This window comes from Curcuma longa, unplaced genomic scaffold, assembly GCF_044706935.1.
Source record: "Curcuma longa cultivar G26 ecotype Majalengka, Jawa Barat unplaced genomic scaffold, ITB_CL_G26_1.1 contig_14576, whole genome shotgun sequence".
Classification (NCBI taxonomy): Eukaryota; Viridiplantae; Streptophyta; class Magnoliopsida; order Zingiberales; family Zingiberaceae; genus Curcuma; species Curcuma longa.
In genome coordinates, this window is record NW_027429816.1 from 1,775 (window position 1) to 21,144 (window position 19,370).

The following is a 19,370-nucleotide window of genomic DNA, read 5'->3' on the forward strand; positions in this document are numbered from 1 at the left end:
GCGGTGACCTCACGAGGCCATTGCGAGGTTGTGATGGTTTTGCGGTCGTGGTGGTAATGTTGGTTCCATGCTGGAACGATAAATATCGTTCGTTTCGGACGACACAGGTCAACACTTCAAATCATGCCTACACAACAATGATCTTATTGATGATGCAATTGTCAACACATACTTTCTTAGTGCCATCTTTTTGAGTGTTAATAATGCGGGGATGATGTGCAAACTCATCATTTCTTGAATAAAGCCTTTTATGGAACTCATTAAACTTGCTATTTAGTTCAATGTGTTCTAGGGGTTTTATGTAGTAGTATGAGAGGATAAACAATTGTGACTCTGGAACAAAGAGTATGACATGCTAAATTGGGAGTATAAGTGATAGTTCATCATGTAATTCTTTGGGGTTATGCCTTAAAACTCATCTAAGATCTTCTTGACCTTAAAGGGTGCTCTTCTAGTGAGGCACTAGGGCTGGCCATAAGTTCCTAAGCATTAAGTTTACCATCACTCATGACTCCCTCCCTTTTCCACAAATTGGATTTTGCGAGAAGGAAAAGAGATTGTTCACGGATTAGGCTTGCTTGGGTTTTGGTTTGATTGAATTTGCTAGGCAAGTTACAATGTGATATTCTTCTCATTGTGTTTAAGAACGTACATGTTCTTTCTTCCATAATGATTGTAAATCTAGTGCCTACCAAGGTTGTGAGCCATGGATATGGGAAGAACATTGAATTGTACTTTATGAATATAAGGGCCCATATCAATTAGGACTAAATGCTTATATGTAATAGGGAGGTTGGATATATCCATGCCACTTTGTATGGACTTGATGAGATTGTTGGGAGCTTATCCTAGAAATGGATCATGTGGAAAGTACATGCATGCAACTTCTACATTGTGCAACAATGTATGATTTGTTTTTGTAATTTGCATATTAGTATGCTTTCATGTGTTATGAACATTGGTGTTGATAGTAAACAACTAGTACGTGATCTTCCACAGGTTGTTCAATAGTTTGATCTCCTCATAACTCCCTGAAGTTGGGAAATATGCTACTTAATTTTGAGGATTGTTCTCAGGTTAAGATTTTATGTAGGAACTTTGATATGTCATGATCTTTGTCGCGATAGTTGTAGCATAGTATACAATAGTTTGAATTGTTCTATAGTCTTCTAGGTACTTGTGTGGGCACCTTGAATGATAGGTCTAGGGTGCGTGTGGTGACACCCTATGAGGAGGTGCATTACAAGTTGAGAGGCTGAGTGACCTAAATGCAAGAACTTATAAGAACTATTCAATTTCAATGGCATTATGGCAAGCTTATTCTATTGAGGTCGAGACAAACAACTTTACCTATTAATAAAGTGAATGAGAGTTTTTCTACATTCCTATCTAGATTGCAACACGTGTATGTCCTTAACTCAGTCTAGATTGCAACATCTGTAGGCCCTCAACTTCCTTTAATGCTCAATTACACTTAGAGACGACGACTTATTATCCATATGGTCTATTGTTGATTTTTGAAGTGCATGGGATATATTTCTCCATCAACTTTTGTTTCACTTCAACCTAATTTGTGATGGGTTCAACCTCTATTATGACAATGATTTTGAACACTTTTTCTATATTTCTTTTGCAAATCATGTTCATTTAGTTTTGGTCATATTGTAGCAGTCTAGTAGTCCTTATTTCGGCTACCCAATTGAGAAATACAATTAGATTTAGCTAACCATTCAAATTAGAGGATTTAATTTTGATTAATCAATCAGATTTGTAGTTAGGTTTAGCTTTGATATGAGTTTTAGAAAAGTAATCTTTTCTAGTACAAAATATCATCATGATGCATGTTTTGTCTAGATGAAGTTTGTGGAGCTGAATGATCCATTGGTTTAGGATCATTCCACTCGCCATAGGCAATGTGGGGGTTGATAAGTTATGAAAATTATAAATGAAGATGACCTATTTTTTAATACACAAAAATTAATGGTTTGGAAGATAAGTAAACTCTTAAGGATTGATTGAATTGAATAATTAAAACAAAGCAATTTTTAATGAAGGGAATGACTTTACTCGCTCAATGCAAACCTTTGACGTTGTTGAATTTACACCCTGTGGTCCTTGAATGAATGACTTCAACTCTCCCTTGCGAATTGTGAAAATTTGGACCTTAGGATAAAATCCAAAAAAGAAGAGATTTTATAGTTACTCTTTGCTATGGTATTTTTTGATTTTTTTTCAGTTTTTTTTCAATTGTTGATTTAACTAGATCGGAAATCAATTTAGGATCTGGTTCATAATATGGATGGGAGTCACAGCTACTGGTCTCGATTTGTGTGGGAGTCAGTGTCGAATGAGCTGACCCATAAAATGGCAATGTGGGAATGATGACGTTATGAATGATGGTGGTGTCGCTTGGGTGCCATGTGGTGATGCTTCTGTTCATAGTGTTAGTGTCACTTGGGAGCTATATGAGTGCTACTGTTTGGGGCATTGCTGGTCATAGTGTTGTTCACAATGTCGATTGACATAAAGGAGATGGAACTAGTGTTGGGAGTCCTAGAAGTGTTGAAAATGTTGTAGTGATGTAGGGAAGGATGACATTGTGGGTTGGGCCAGCGACTAGAGGAGCAGGAACATATGGGTTGGTAGAGCTCGCTGGTTCAGTGGAATCACTCAGTGGTCATGATGGCTCTAGCGGTGTGGGCTGTTGGTAACAATAGGGAGGTCTCCTGCTGATTGGAACACTTGCATGTGAGGTTTTCAATAGAAGATACCCATATGTAGGAGGGTTTGAGGTTGAGTGGATGTTGCATGTATACTGCTAGAGTCGCTCAGTGGCCTGAAAGTATAAAGTGTGCAAAGGCTACTGGACTCATCTCTTCATATCTAGTTTGTGTCAGACAACAACAACAGAGGAGTGGTTGTGGGAAACACGAATGGAACAAGAAAAGGAAGCGTCAAACTAAATTAGGATTCAATTTTGATGCAAATTGATGTAGCACATCCTTACATAGGGAATTTTGATGCAACTTAATGTAGCAGATCCTCTCACAGAGGAAAATCTCATGCAAAGAATTGAAAGTGGAATTTTTTATTAACTGAAAGATGATACTACATTGAAACAAAACCAGTTTAATTTATTTAACCTTAACTGAACTAGGAATAAAAGCAAATACCTCACATTGGAAAATACAATAATCCAATTAAACTCCAGCCAAATAAAAGATACCAAACTTCTTGACACCAAAATAGAACAATTACCAAAATTCAATTTCAATCTCAATTCAAATTGATTTGCATCACTGACTGTTTTACTGAAGCGAGTTGAAATGGGGCCTCTACTTGTGTGGAAAAATGTCAACGTCAAATGCCAAAGCTGGGGCTGCAATCTTGCACAACAAGCCCCCTTTGAGCTTCGAACACTAGAAGATCAACGAGCGATTCATTGTGATACCATCATAAAATGTGGTAGAATATTTTGTATTCAATATGATATGATGATATTAGTTTTCCATGTTTTAAAAGGTATAAGATGATAATAACAGAAGAAAACATAATAAAAAAACACATGGGGAAGGTGATGATATAGAAATATATCTTGATGATTTTGGAATGAATCTGAGGTGAATGAGAATGAATTGTTCATGAATGGAAGAGAATAAAATAGGAGACTTCCTTTAACATCTATCTAGACATTTTGTTGTGATGTGCTCCATAGGTGAAGATATTCTTTCAACTAACGCATTCTTCATAGTTGTAATTGAAAAATCTTTTTCCATGCATAACCATATGACTATAATTTCTGTATAATATTCTAGGCTATTGCCCGTCTAAATCTGCTGTTGTTAAGTTTCGATCGGAAGTTGTGTATCTGGACTTCATACGGCAATGGAATGTTGGGGTGTATTTCTCGTTGAGGTACCTCATCTGATCCTTCTTACCATTATCTGTGAGATTTGAACTAAATGGATGCTACTTAATTTTAGAGGTTTAATTATATCAGGTTTCAAGAAATTGCTGGTGCGCTGGATTCTGCTCTTATGGCATCTAAAGTTAATCCTGTTGACATTCAAGGGAACCATCATAAGTTGACATTGAAGCAAAGTATTACATTAATGGAAAGCTTGAAATCTTGCTGGAGTGAGGATGTTCTTATTATTGCTCACTCCGACAAATTTCTTCGATTGTCTTTGCAACTTATTTCTAGGTCAGCCTGTTCCAGATTCTTATTATATATTTATGTTTTTTCCCCATTTATGTTTCTTAAGGGGTGTACAAGCAGGTACTCAACTTGGCTATTTCATGGTTTATCTGCTCGAAAATCACGAAATGCTAGCGCAAATGCATCCCAGAACTTTGAATGGGCTATTTCTGCACAAGTAGAAATTTTTGTCTATGTAAGTCTTATAAATTTACTTTTCTCTAATTTCATCAATTTATATCCTCCAACTTTTGCACAAGTTTCCATAACTTCTAATTCATTTGGCTTTGGTTTTAATGGATCTACAAAATAATTCATAACTTTTAACTTAAGCATCGTCATCATCACCACCAAACCATTTTTGTGCCTACTATTTAGAGTCGACTTAATGAATCTTATTCCTCCATCGACTTTTATGCTAGGCAATATCACTAATAATATTTAAGTGAATTAAGTTATCTTATTATATTGATAAATTGTTAAGTGTTTTCCTTGTGCCTCTTATTTTTCAACTCTAATAGATTGTAATCTATTTTAATTTTAGGAATATATTTAGAAAACATAACTCTGAATAAGTACTAAATTAATTGAAAATCTTCTATATAATAATATGACGAACAATTTTGCATTTGTCAATTTTGGGGGAAAAAACTAACACGTTGGATCACCATTTGTTATCTCTGATTGAAAGAGATATTTACTTCAGTACGTATGTTGGATGATACTTGATTTCGAGGAACCTTGTTTGTATCCATTTGAAATTCAATGAAGTGCAATGTAGGAAGGGGCCCCTTTTCCCTGATTACATGCTTCTGCAATAGCTCAAGCACGTTGCAGGAGAACCTGTGCAGACAAAGTTGGGCTATCTGTGCATGGACAAGACACTAGAGGTGCTTCATTGTTTCATCTTTGCAAAACCATACATCTTGAAAGTTGATACAGCCATATAGGTGATCATGCTTTAGAATCATCGATAGATAAGTTACTTTATATGTTTACTGAGAAACTGAGGATGCACTCTCATGCCCTTAGTGGGTGTGATTGATGGTTGAAGGTTGAAGCAGGAAGGAGGGAAAACTTCACTGATTTGGTTATCATAATATGGAATAACAAGAGAAAATGCTATCACATCTATAATTCGGTCAATCTCTTAAATGCTATATCTTCTAGTTCAATAAGAAATTTATCTTGTCTAAAGATTTTCAACACTTTGTGCCCTATTCTTTTGCAGGTAATGCATGATATAACTGTACTAGTCAGAGAGATTTGCGGTGGCTACCTTGGACAAGTACTCCAAGCTCTTGGTTCATGCTCAGGAGAAGTTGTTGATCTTGTAAGACAAAGTATATTGCAAGCTGGAAGAACATTGGAAGATCTCTTGCCTTTTGTAGTGGATACAATGATTGAGGCAATAGTTGAGAAATCTGTGGAGGTAATTAGATAATGGCATCATAGATTTTCTTATATAAAAGAATGGCTCTGAAAAGTCACTCAAGAAAGAGTTATACTATTCATATTTCTAATATGAATATATATCATTCTCCATTATATATTTTTAGATATACTTTAATTTTTCATAATTTTAGGACTATACTAAATATGTTTGTAATATTCTAATTTCTTGACTTTTTTTTTTATCATTTTGATTTTTATATATTTTTATCTTCCTTTTCTTTTCAATTGTATTTTGTAATATTTTACATCTTTATATTGTGCTATTATCTATTATGGATTGGCATATGCTATTGTAATGTGGTTGTAACAGTCATCAGCCTGCTATATATATGTATCTGTGTATATTCTGTGTTTGTGTGTTTGTTGCATGCACACAAAAGTAGGATTCAATGCTGCACATGCTTAGAGAGATAGGTTTCTTGCTCACACTGTCATATACTTATACTCTTAAGTCATTCTTTCTGTCTATATGACTATTCTTTTTCTGAGCTTTGACTGTTTTTTATGAGCTTGTTTTCAAGCATGCAAATGTTGAAGAGAGTGTGGCAACAAAGAGAGGCTATTGAGTCAGGCGGGGTGAGCAAAATCTAATTGTCCTCCCTTCTTTCCTCCCAACTCTTCAACATCTCATTCTTTTTTCTTTTATGTTGTTTTCTAAACATCTTTGTTGAAATCTACTCATTTTCTATCACTTTTTGCTTTCCCTAGCTGCTCTAGTATTTTCCTCTTTGTTGGTTTGATTCGCCAAATGTTATTCCAATTAATAGCTGTGTTGGATTTCTTAGAATTGGAATTGATTAATGTTGAAAATTGAAAATTATGACTTAAGAGCCTTTTGACATTTTGGGCTGGGCTTATCTCTCTTATTTTATTTTATTTATTTTTAAATACAATACTAGAATCAGTTCTTCATCTTTGATGATGTTGTTATTGATGTATTGTTAGAGCATGTTTAAGGATCCCAGGACTCTATTTCTGAATTTGGCTTCCCGATGAACTTTTACACATCTTATGCAAGTTGTAATTAGTGTAGCAGCTGTTGCATAAATTCATTATAAACCTTCCTTTCGAGTTTTCTATTTTCTGTTTGGGATTTTAGAAAACATGGGAATGCTTTTGAATATGTTTCTTGTTTTATTTGTGTGTAACATATTTCAGTTTATTATTACTTGGAACTGCTTTTGTTTGTGAATTTCCATACAAATTGTAGGCTAAAGCACAATTTCAACATTGATTTGTTTGACCACCTTTCTATTTAACTATAGGACTTGAGGCAGCTGAAAGGAGTCACTGCAACATATAGGATGACTAATAAACTTCCTGTAAGGCCTTCACCGTATGTGTCATTAATTCTCAGGCCACTGAAGGTTTGTCTTTTTTATTATCTTTATTATTATTTTTTAAAAGGGAAATTTTTGTTGCTCTATGGTTTCTTTATTGTTTCTATCATTTATCATTCTATTTGGAAAGGAAATTCTGCTTATCATTGCAAATTATAGCATTTTCCCCACATAGATGCATGATCTTTTACTTCATGTCTTTTGGTACTTGTGCTTTTTGAAAATTGCAACTCATAAGCATACTTCTATTTGCTTGCGCAATCTTAATGCAAATGTATAACTCTTGGTAAATATACCTTCAAACAATTTATTCTTGTTTTTCATTTGTGCGTGCTGATATAATATTCCAACAAATAACTCTAACATAATTGCTTTGCCCCTTTTGTATTTTCATTTATCAAAAATGAATATTTCTGCCTTTCCAAAGGAACTATCACAACATTTTGTGTGATAGAACATTGAAGGGAGGTAATCAAAACTTATCCATTTGTATGTTTGTTGGTTGTCTTAAATTTCTCACAAGAGTCGAGTCAATTGACTATGCTCCCGTTGCACAAAGATTAAATTCTTTGTTTGTTCTAGCTATGTCTACCATTGCGGTCCCTTAAATTGTTGTGGCTTGATGTCTTATAGTTATAGAGAAATCAATCTAGTTGTTTAAGAAGATTGGTTGAAGAACCAATATGATTTCTATGATCAAGTAAAGTTGCTAAAAGTAAAAAGAGAATATTAGTAAAAGTGAGTCTTTATAAAGCATGGAGGACGAAATCAATATGTGATACGAGAATGCTTAAGAGGAAGAAAGATGCATTTGGCTGTGAGGTTAGATGTATAACAAAATTTATTGCGAAGAGAGGTATCAATAAGGTTCATTTGTTGGTTTTAATTGTGTTTATCTTTTATGCTACAGTGAAATATACATCAATTTTTGTACTAGTCAATTTTTATTTTGAAAATTTGAAATATATCATTTTGGCTGCCAACAAATACCTGATATTGTGTTGGTATAGGAAATATTATTATATTACCCGTGCTAGTATAGTTTAATCACTGCCAACCAAGATAGAGAGTATTTGTGTCGAGATCTACTTTCTTGAGCCTTATGTTTTGTTTACTCCAAGGTGTGGATTGAAGATGGAAAGGAATCCAAGATGAAAAAGAATCTATAGGGAAAAGTAAAGGAAAGAACGGAAAGAAGAAGGAAAGAAGAGGGAAAGAAAGAAAGGAAAAAATATATAAATTCGCAGAACCTTGCGACCATAAGCGAAGCCGCCCACGGCTCCACGGTCATGAATGAAGCCTAGTGAGGCTGCCCGTGGCCTTGAGGTCGTGAGCGAGATCGCTTGTGGCCCTGTAGTTATGAGTGAGGCTGCCAATGGTTTTGCAACAGTGAGTCCACCCCTAACCATGAGTCCGCTCCCAGCAAGGAGCTCTCTCTTGCTACCTCCAACGTGTGGGAGAGATTCAAGCTGAGAGGGTGGGTTTGACAACAAAGGGTAGGAAATTTCATTTCACTTGATTCGAGCGAACGAGAACATGCTTAAATAATGATTCGTGGACGAATTTATTAATTCATCCACCTATTATTTTACAATAGGTAAACAAGAGGAAAGGATCTAGAAATTTGTCTGTCCATTATTTTATAATAGATAAATGGAGGAAAGGATATGCAATCCATCCTTTTTTCATTCGCAACTTCAAGTAAACAAGGGATCAGAGAGTTTAAAAGAGAACTACAAAAGAGAGAAAGAGAGCTTAGAGAGTAGACAATTTGGTAGAGTATCTTTGATGTGAATTGATGTATATTTTATATCCCATATACCTTATATCTATAGCTTTCTTCTAAGCCTCTAAGTTGTTGGGATCTTATGCGAAAAATAATAAATAAACACAATGGAAAAAAATGATCCCTCCAGAGATCCATGCGAATCCAGTATACATATTTGATCGAGTTATTACCTTTGTTGCGTTAACGGAACAATCCTGACAGCAACTTTAATTCGGCAGATCTCAGTACGATCAGAATGGTTACGTCTCTTCGGTATCCACATGAACACGTCATTCGTTCGTTGCACGAACTCAGCCTTCGAAGAAGAACCACCTTCGTTGTGCTAGCAACTTGGATGATTCGGCCAAGAGAGGAAGAAGAGGAGACTAGAAGTCATATATCTATGAAAATGCATTGCAAAATGACTTTTGTACTCATTCAATGAATACAAAAGGTTTTTACCTTTTGTTCTCCTTTTCATTAATGTTCTATTAATCTCTATTAATAAACATTAATTCTCTTTAGTATTTGAGTTTGTAGGATCGAATAAGTGCTAGAGGGGAGGGGGGTGAATAGCGCTATCTTTTAGTGGTTTTTCCCGGTTTTGAAAACTTGTAACGTTAATCGTGCTCGTTCGTAAATCAAGTATATGCAGCGGAAATAAGGAAAAAGAAAACAAGCGCACAATGACAAACTTTATTTTTACTTAGTTCACAGCCAAAGACTGCTACTCCAAGGCCCATGATCTTCAACTCCGGACTAACAATATAGCACCCGTAACACTTGAGCTCGGTCTTGTTGGTTGAAGGTGGATTGTTTGTCTTGTTCACCAGCTTTTTTACTTCCGACTTTTTGATGCCGCACTTTCTTTGGATTCCGTACGATGTTCACCAACTCCTGTCGTTGGTTTTAGAGTCCGATGAATTTGATTCAACTACTTTCTTTGCCTTCTTTTTTTTGCTAATACCTACAAGAATACCCTTCTCTTTCATTTTGGCGTTAGACTGCTCATGTAATTCGAATTCAGAGAAAAGTTCATCGAGTTTAATTTTTGAAAGGTTCCTAGAGACCTTGTAAGCATTCACCATAGATGCCGACAAAGTGTTCCTTGGGAACGCTTTCAGTGCATACCTGATTACATCTCGGTTTTCTACTTGTTGGCCGATTGCGTGTAGATCGTTGAGTATATCCTGGATTCTGGCGGGCAGCGCGCTCGCTGACTCCCTGTCCATCATCCGGATGTTATAAAGCTTGTTCATCAGGAGATCCCTTTTACTGACCTTGGTGTTGGAGGTATCTTCATGTAGTTCAATCAACTTATTCCACAAGTCTTTTGCACTGATAAATTATCCGACCCGGTTCAGTTTCTCCTTGGTTAACCCACATTGCAAGGTTTGAGCGACTTTCGCATCTGCCTTGATCTTTTACCTCGTGGCCACGTCCCATTTCTCGCAAGTCTGTGGTATCCAGAGGCTACAGCAGGGACCTAGAGGAGGAATTGATTTTGACCTCCTGATGGGCTTGGGCTTCCTGTGTTCTCCCTGAACACCCAACTCAAGTCCATCAATAATAACCCATACCACTAAAGGGTTATTATTGAACTACCTCACCAATCCCATATTATAATATGAGCTCCTTTTATCATGAGTGCATTAATCTCCCTGTGTTTAAGATATCGTATGTCCGTTAATTAATTGAATTACTGACAACTCAATTAATTAACTTCTTATTCCGAGAGTAGTACCACTCAACTTTATTATCATGCGGAACTAAGTCCACTTGCAAGATTTACATGATAATCCTTATGAGCTCCTCAAGGGGACATCATCAGCCTAAATATTAGGACACAGTTTCCTTCTATAATCAACAACACACCATATACATAGCATTATCTCCCAACTCATCGGGCCTTTTGATTTAACGAATAAATCTCACCCTTTGATGAATTAAAGAAATACATACTAAGTATATGTGCTTGTTATTATATAGGGATTAAGAGCATGCACATCCATAATAACTGAGGTCTAGTTCGATTATATAGTCAGTATAAATCGAACGACCTCAAACGGTCCTGCTCAATACACACAAAGTGTACTAGTGTAATTTAATAGTCAAGATAAACTAATACCAATTACACTACAACCACTCCAATGGTTTGTCCCTATCCATCTTGGTTGTGAGCTACTATTTATAATTTATAAGGAACTGATAACATGATCTTCTGTGTGTGACACCACACACCATGTTATCTACAATATAAATTAAGTGGACAACTGCATTATATAAAATGCAGACATTTGACCAATGTGATTCTCATTTCAAAATATTTCAAATAAGGATGTTCATACAAAAGCTAGGCTTATAGTATACATCCCAACAATCTCCCACTTATACTAAAAGACTATGCTGCCATAAATACTGTCATACATCTGATCTCCATCTCCTCAACATGCCTATCCAAAACTCTCGCCGGAAAGGCCTTAGTTAAAGGATCTGCCAGGTTATCTACTGATGTAATCTTGGCGACAACAATTTCTCCTCGTATCAGGTGGTACTTGCGCTCAATGTGTTTACTTGTCTTATGGGCTCGTGGTTCCTTCGAGTTTACTACTGCACCACTGTTATCACAATAATTTGTGATAACTTTGGGCAAACCAGGAATCACATCTAAGTCCATCAAGAAGTTCCTGAGCCATACAGCTTCTTTAGCTGCCTCAGAGGCTGCTACATACTCAGCTTCCATGGTAGAGTCTGAAACGCATTTCTGCTTAACACTCCTCCATGTTATGGCTCCACCTCCTAAAGTAAACACAAACCCCGAGGTAGATTTACTGCTATCCTTATCTGATTGGAAGTTAGAATCCTTGTAACCCACAGGGAGTAATTGATCTGTTTGGTAAACCAGCATATAATCTCGAGTCCTTCTCAGACACTTCAATATATGCTTTACCGCAGTCCAATGTCCCTGTCCTGGGTTACTTTGATATCTGCTAACCATGCCAACGACAAAATAGATATCCGGTCTCGTACATAGCATTGCATACATTAGGCTTCCTACAACCGAAGCATAAGGAACTGCCTTCATTTCCTCTATCTCCTTTGGTGTCTTAGGACACATCTTTTTAGATAGAGGTACTCCATGCCTAAAAGGTAGAAAATCTTTCTTGAAGTTTTGCATGCTAAAACAAGCTAGGATAGTATCGATATACAAAGCTTGGGATAAGCACAACATCCTTTTTCTTGCGATCCCTTATTATTTTGATCCCAAGAATATGTGCACATTCTCCCAAGTCCTTCATATCGAACTGCTTGGACAACCATACCCTTATGTCTGACAACACTTTGACATTATTGCTAATGAGCAAAATGTCATCTACGTATAGTACAAGAAATACCACCACATTTCCGTCACACTTCTTGTATACACAAGACTGCCTTATGAACATCGAATAAATTCATAAGACTATTGAAATTATGATAACTTTGGGCAAACCAGGAATCACCTCTAAGTCCATCAAGAAGTTCCTGAGCCATACAACTTCTTTAGCTGCCTCAGAGGCTGCTACATACTCAGCTTCCATGGTAGAGTCTGAAACGCATTTCTGCTTAACACTCCTCCATGTTATGGCTCCACCTCCTAAAGTAAACACATACCCCGAGGTAGATTTACTGCTATCCCTATCTGATTGGAAGTCAGAATCCGTGTAACCCACAGTAAGTAAATGATCTGCTTGGTAAACTAGCATATAATCTCTAGTCCTTCTCAGGTACTTTAATATATGCTTTACCGCAGTCCAATGTCCCTGTCCTGGGTTACTTTGATATCTGCTAACCATGCCTACAACAAAATAGATATCCAGTCTCGTACATAGCATTGCATACATTAGGCTTCCTACAGCCGAAGCATAAGGAACTGCCTTCATTTCCTCTATCTCCTTTGGTGTCTTAGGACACATCTCTTTAGATAAAGGTACTCCATGCCTAAAAGGTAGAAAACCTTTCTTGGAGTTTTGCATGCTAAAACGAGCTAGGATAGTATCGATATATGAAGCTTGGGATAAGCACAACATCCTTTTCTTGCGATCCCTTATTACTTTGATCCCAAGAATATGTGCACATTCTCCCAAGTCCTTCATATCAAACTGCTTGGACAACCATACCCTTACGTCTGACAACACTTTGACATTGTTGCCAATGAGCAAAATGTCATCTACGTATAGTACAAGAAATACCACCACGTTTCCGTCACACTTCTTGTATACACAAGACTCATCCGGACATTGAATAAATCCATAAGACTGGATTACTTCATCAAACCGGATGTTCCAAGATCTCGAAGCTTGTTTCAGTCCATAAATGGACCGATTAAGCTTACACACAAGATGCTCTTTGCCCTTTGCAATGAATCCCTCTGGTTGCTGCATATAGATGTTTTCTTCAAGACTTCCGTTAAGGAAAGCTGTCTTGACATCCATTTGCCAAACCTCATAGTCCATATGAGCAGCAATAGATAAAAGAATCCGGATAGACTTAAGCATGGCTACCGGCGAAAAAGTTTCCTCATAATCGATTCCCTCTTTCTGAGTATACCCTTTCGCAACAAGCCTTGCTTTAAAGGTTTCCACCTTCCCGTCTATTCCTCTTTTTCTTTTGTAGACCCATTTACATCCAATGGCTTTTACACCATTTGGTGGTTCTACAAGCTCCCAGACTTGATTAGAATCCATAGATTCTATTTCAGAGTTCATTGCCCTTTGCCAAGATACTGCATCTTTATCTTGGAGTGCTTCATCATATGTCCAGGGATCAGGTTCATGTTCACCAGGGACCAAGTCCGAAGACTCTCCCAAAAATATGAATCTGTCAGGTTGTCTAACAACCCTCCCACTACGACGAGGCACTGCCTGTAACTGTGTATCACTTGTGACACGCGGTGCAGTTACTTGTGGTATCTCATCTTGTACCGTTGGTACTAAAGTAGACGTGTCCCCTCTTATTTCCTCTAGAACAATATTACTTATGGGCTTGTGGTTCATTACATAGTCCTCTTCTAAAAATCGGGCATTGGTGCTAACAATGACCTTCTGATCTTTAGGACTATAAAATAAACCACCCTTCGTTCCCTTAGGATAACCCACAAACAAGCGAACTTCCGTACGTGGTTCCAACTTATCAGCGTCTCCCTTCAGCACATGTGCTGGACTACCCCAAATCCGAATGTGTTTCAAACTAGGCTTACGCCCAGTCCACAATTCTGTGGGAGTAGAAGGTACTGACTTAGAAGGTACCAAGTTCAGAATGTACGCTGCCGTTTCCAGAGCATATCCCCAAAACGAAGTTGGTAATTCTGAATAACTCATCATCGATCTAACCATTTCCATAAGAGTCATATTCCTTCGCTCTGCCACACCGTTCTGTTGGGGTGTACCAGGTGCAGACAATTGGGATTGAATCCCAGCCTCTGATAAGTAACTCCTAAACTCTCCTAAGAGGTACTCTCCACCACGATCAGACCGTAGTGTCTTGATACTTTTACCTTGATGTTTCTCCACATCAGCCTTGTATTCTTTGAACTTATCAAAGCACTCAGACTTGTGGCGCATCAAGTAAATATATCCATATTTCGAATAGTCGTCTATAAAAGAGACAAAATATTCGAAACCACCTCTTGCCTGGATAGTTATAGGACCACACAAATCAGAATGAACTGATTCCAACACTTCTTTGGCTCTATACCCCTTTGCCTTAAAAGACCTTTTTGGTCATTTTACCTTCCAAGTAGGACTCACAGGTTGGAAAATTTTTCCACTACCAGTGAACTACTAAAGGTCCATCGGCTATTAACCTTTGAATTCTACTTAAGTGTAATATGACCTTGATAACAACTTTGTCATCAATAGTCGCATCTATTGCAACTTTCGCATCTGGTAAAATGAAACAACTTTTTCTTGATAACAACTTTCGCATCTGCCTCGATCTTTTACCTTGTGGCCACGTCCCATTTCTCGCAAGTCTGTGGTAAATCGTCATTGTCAATCGGGATTGTGAATCCCGTCTGAATGACTATCTACATGTCTACTTGAGTCTTCAGGTGATATTTCATCCTACCTTTCTAGTAGGTGAAGTTTTCCCTTGAGAACAGAGGTAGCCTTGCGGTGCTGAAGCCTTCCCGATGAGTCATTAATCTAGCACACAGAAAGACAAGCAATGCAACGTTCCAAGACTTGGTCTTGGATTTAGTAGTGCGGGATAAAACAATAAACTAATTAAAAAAAACTTCAAAAAAAAATCCGAAATCGATTTGGAAAATCTTCTCGATCAGTGGTTGCACTGGATTCGAGAACCCTGCTCTGATACCAATTGTAGGATTGAATAAGCGCTAGAGGGGGGATGAATAGCGCTACCTTTTAGCGGTTTTTCCCTTGTTTTGAAAACTCGTAACGTTAATCGTGCTCGTTCGTAAATCAAGTACATGCAGCGGAAATAAGGAAAAAGAAAACAAACACACAATGACAAACTTTGTTTTTATTTGGTTCACAGCCAAAGGCTGCTACTCCAAGGCCTACGATCTTTGATCGTTTACGTACGGACAATCCACTAAAAAACTTGTTTCCTTACGGGAATGAGTTGTAACGATTACACAAAAATCGATACGATAAAACTTTATCGTAAATACAATATAGCACAAATGTAAAGGTTACCAATTTGGAGTTGAAGATCGATCTTTTCTGCGTGACTCCGGCGTTACGATGGCTGGTCGGATGTTGCTGCTCGCTCAGGGTGCCGTCGGCTCGACTTGAATCGCCTTGGAATTGATTTGAAATTGTTGTACAGAAGCCTCTGTTCGAAGTTTTTTTATAGGACATTCCAGTCGCCTGGATCCTCCTTCCGGGCGACTCCACATAGACCGCCGATCCACTATCTTCGCAGCTGACTCGGTCTTCTGGTCGACTGGACTCTCCCTTTTGGTCGATTTCGTGTTGACGTGGAAGATCTGGATAGCCTTCCGCTGCATTTATCCGAACCCGAGTCGCCTAGATTTCACAATCCGGTCGCCTGGACCGTCCGATCGACTGGGATCTTGGATAGGGTCGCCCGGAGTCAAAGACTTCGTCTCTCCAATCTGCATTACAAATTAGTCTAAAAAACATAAAATAATAGATTGTAGAACAGTTCTTTGAACTGTTACTTGGTCTTAACTTCAAATTTTTAGTGAAATCTTGGGTTAGACCGATGCCTACAGTTCCACTCCGGGAATGCGTCCTGACCTACTCCTCTCGGGAGAATTTACTTGAGTTGCCAACATCCGGACTTATTGAACTTCCTGCTTAGCTGTGGTCCTCGGCCCTCAAGACTTTGCTGCTAGGCTTCCTGATCCTCCTGACCGCCTAGACTTCCACCAAGCCTCCGGTCCTCCTGACCCTACTTGCTTGGATTTTTTGCCATGCTTCTCGGTCCTCCGACACTGCTTGGACTTGCACCAGGTGCACTTGACCTGCCAAGTCTTCTGCCTGATCCTCCAGACTAGGACTTGTCCTTGGCTAGCCTACAACTAGGACTTTATCTTGCCTAGCCTCAACTAGGACTTTTCCTGTGCTCTCTATACACTAGATCAACTTTGTTAGTCCAACTACACACTTAATTTAAATCTCGTGCCATTATCAAAACCAAGGTTCGATCATCTGGTGCTTCCCGCACCAACAATTTCCCCCTTTTTGATTATGACAACTCGAGTTTCAAGTTAAGAAAAAAATCTAACTTTAAAAAACAAGAGTTTAGAATATGTCATGTAAATATGATGTGCAAAGTGTTAACCTTAACTCCCCTGCTTCCAAGGCTTCTCCTAAATTTATACTTTTAAAACAAACAGAGTTTTAAAACAGTATTTTCAGTTCTCTTCCCTTGAAATTGACATGGTCAGCTTTGATCAAATTGAAACAAAATCATTTAAGTCCTTAAAAAAATATTTATGAAATTTTTGAGAACTTTGAAAACTTTTTGAAAACGTTTTGAACTCTATTCAAAATATTTGAATTTTAACTCTTTAAGTTCAAAGTATTTGTTTTTCAAAAAAAATTTGACCTTTGAAACATTGAAAACTTTGAAAAACTTTGACTTTGAAAAACCTTTTAAGAACTTGAAAACTCATAATTCTCTTTCCCTTTGACATAATCAAAAAACTTAAAGGGTATGAGTTCAAGCATGTTCATAATACTATATAAAATACTTAGACACAAAAAAATATTATCCGAGGGATGAGTGCCCAACTTAAGTTTTAGCTGTCTACTAAGACGTAGTAGCTTGACCCAGTTAGTCAAGTGTAAGTGTATCATTCCATTGAGCTTTAAGCTTATGAACACTTAACTTGATTCAATGTGTTGTTTAAAGCCTAAGTAAGATTCGATGTACTGACATAAGCATCTGATACTTAGGCTAGAATCTTATGCATCTCACACCATTCTAAGTTTCACAAACACAATCAAGGAATTTAGTATGTTTTGTGAGATGTTCCACCTAGATTTATAAGAATATGCTTTCTAGGGGGTACATTCTAGTCTAAGGCTTAAATCATTCTTTTCCTTACTTTTGAAATCAAAATTGAAAAATTTGAAAATAAGTTTTTCAAAAGAAAAATAAACTTTTTAAACCCTTTTGAAAAACTATTTAATAATAGATTTGAAAAACATATGAATTTTGAAAACTTGCATTTTTCTCTATTCTACCAAGCACAGTTAGAATAAAAGAATGCACATAAGTAGATAATACAAATTATGCAAAGACTTAAACTACAAATATTTGAACTATGCAAGGATCAGAGTGTAAAAAAAAAACTGTACAAAACTGACTCAAGATCTAAAGTGTTAACAAGTTACTAAGTCTGTAATAAGTCAAGAGTACATCTACTAGGGTGGTTGACTCCAAGCTCTAAGCATCTCCATTATCTCTAGCATCCTAGCGTCTTGATCATCGAATCGACTGATCACCGTCTACTAGAAACTCTCATCAAGTCGAGTCAGTCTTTGATCAGTGGTAAGTGGAGGTGGAGGTGCAGGAAGCCCAAGCAGCTCCTCTAAATTTAGCTCATCATTTATGTCAGCAGCTGGTGGTGGTTGAGGCTGGGGTTGGGGATGAAGGAGAGGCTGTCACCTCTAGGAAAGTACCCCATCATCATCTACCTGAACCCCACTTAATGCAAGATTTCTAATTTCTATCATGTCAAAATCACTAGGTGGTGTGATATCACCATCAGTGACATCAACCCCTAGTGAAGCTAATAACCCAGTCAGAATGTAGCAGTAGGGCATGTGAACCCTCCTGCTGGTGGTCACAGAGGATGCAAAAATGATGGTATGAAATATATGCAGATTAATATCTACATCAAGTCTATGAATGAATGCATAAAGAAGAAAGGTATGAACGGTCGCATAACAGCGATGTCCCTAGTGGTCAGTGGTAAGATGCAGTTAACTATAACCCTATATAAGATATAGTCCTGTATCCTAAGTTTGCCGAGGGGAACTGGACTACACTAGGAGCTCGCTCCTCCTGGTAGAAGTGTGTATGCATGATATCTAAGGTAATGGGGGAGTAGGGATCCCCAAAGGGTAAATCCCTAGGTGGATAGCACAAAAATGTCTACTGAGATGGATGGAGTCCTAGAAATGTACTAATAATGGTAGGTATGATGGTAATGCTTCTCTCTCCAACTCGGGTGGAGAGGGTCAGGTCATCGACTTGGACTAGATTATTATACAACTCGGCACACAGATCTGTATTAGTCTCGTATAATAAACTAGTCGATAAAGATGATAATGCTCTATAACCTCTATAGATGGAATGCAGGACTGTGCAAAAAATACTCTATCTAGATACCTAGATTGCAATGGTACATATGATAGTGATTCAAATCTACGTCTATGTTCCTCTGTAGGGAACCTAGGGTCAATACTGGGGTCCTTTTTTTAGCCTCACGCCCTTTTTTTTTAATTCTAAAGCATAAAAACAATTGAAATTTTAATGCCTAAAAAATTGAAATTAATTAATTTGGGGGTTTTTAGGAAGTTACCTAGGCATTTGACAATATTAGACGAGAACTGACAACTTATGACGATTTCAGCACCGCGAGACAGTAGAAAACACGGGTAGAAAGTGGTTTTGTGCGTTTTTACCGTGTGGGCCAGCGTCTGCTTTTATAAAGTGATTCTAGTCGATTGGAATGAAGCGGCGCGGGTCGACTGGAGCTTCGGTCCAGTCGACTAATAAGAAAACCGAAGCTCTAGTTGACTTGAATCAGAAAACCGTGTGTTCATGGAAAAACTGCGGTCGATTTCTGGTTTCTCGTTTGGGTGGATTGGTAGGTCAATTCCAATCGATTCCAGTCAACGTTTTTGATTTGAATTTTGATTTTTAATTTAATTTAGATTTAATTAAGTTGATTAGGTTAAATTAAGATAAAATTATTAGTTTAATTTAGGTAAAATTAAGTTTAAAGTAAAATTATTTAAGTTAAAATTATTTTAAGTAAAGTTTTATTTAAGTTGAAGTTAATTTGGTTAAATTATTTTAGATAAGATTATTTAAATTAAAATTAATTTGGTTAAATTTATTT

At 37.4% G+C, this 19,370-nt stretch overlaps 1 protein-coding gene across 1 annotated transcript in view; it reads left to right on the forward strand.

Moving 5' to 3' along the window:
* Nucleotides 1-3,815: 3,815 nt before the first annotated feature.
* LOC141816153 (conserved oligomeric Golgi complex subunit 2-like) overlaps nucleotides 3,816-19,370 on the forward strand; it is a gene marked incomplete at its 5' end in the record, with an annotated part of 36,247 nt that continues 20,692 nt past the window's right edge. The window contains 5 exon segments of the mRNA XM_074703987.1: nucleotides 3,816-3,915; nucleotides 4,001-4,204; nucleotides 4,280-4,394; nucleotides 5,430-5,630; nucleotides 6,919-7,020. Of these exon segments, the coding sequence (XP_074560088.1) occupies nucleotides 3,816-3,915; nucleotides 4,001-4,204; nucleotides 4,280-4,394; nucleotides 5,430-5,630; nucleotides 6,919-7,020 (722 nt within the window).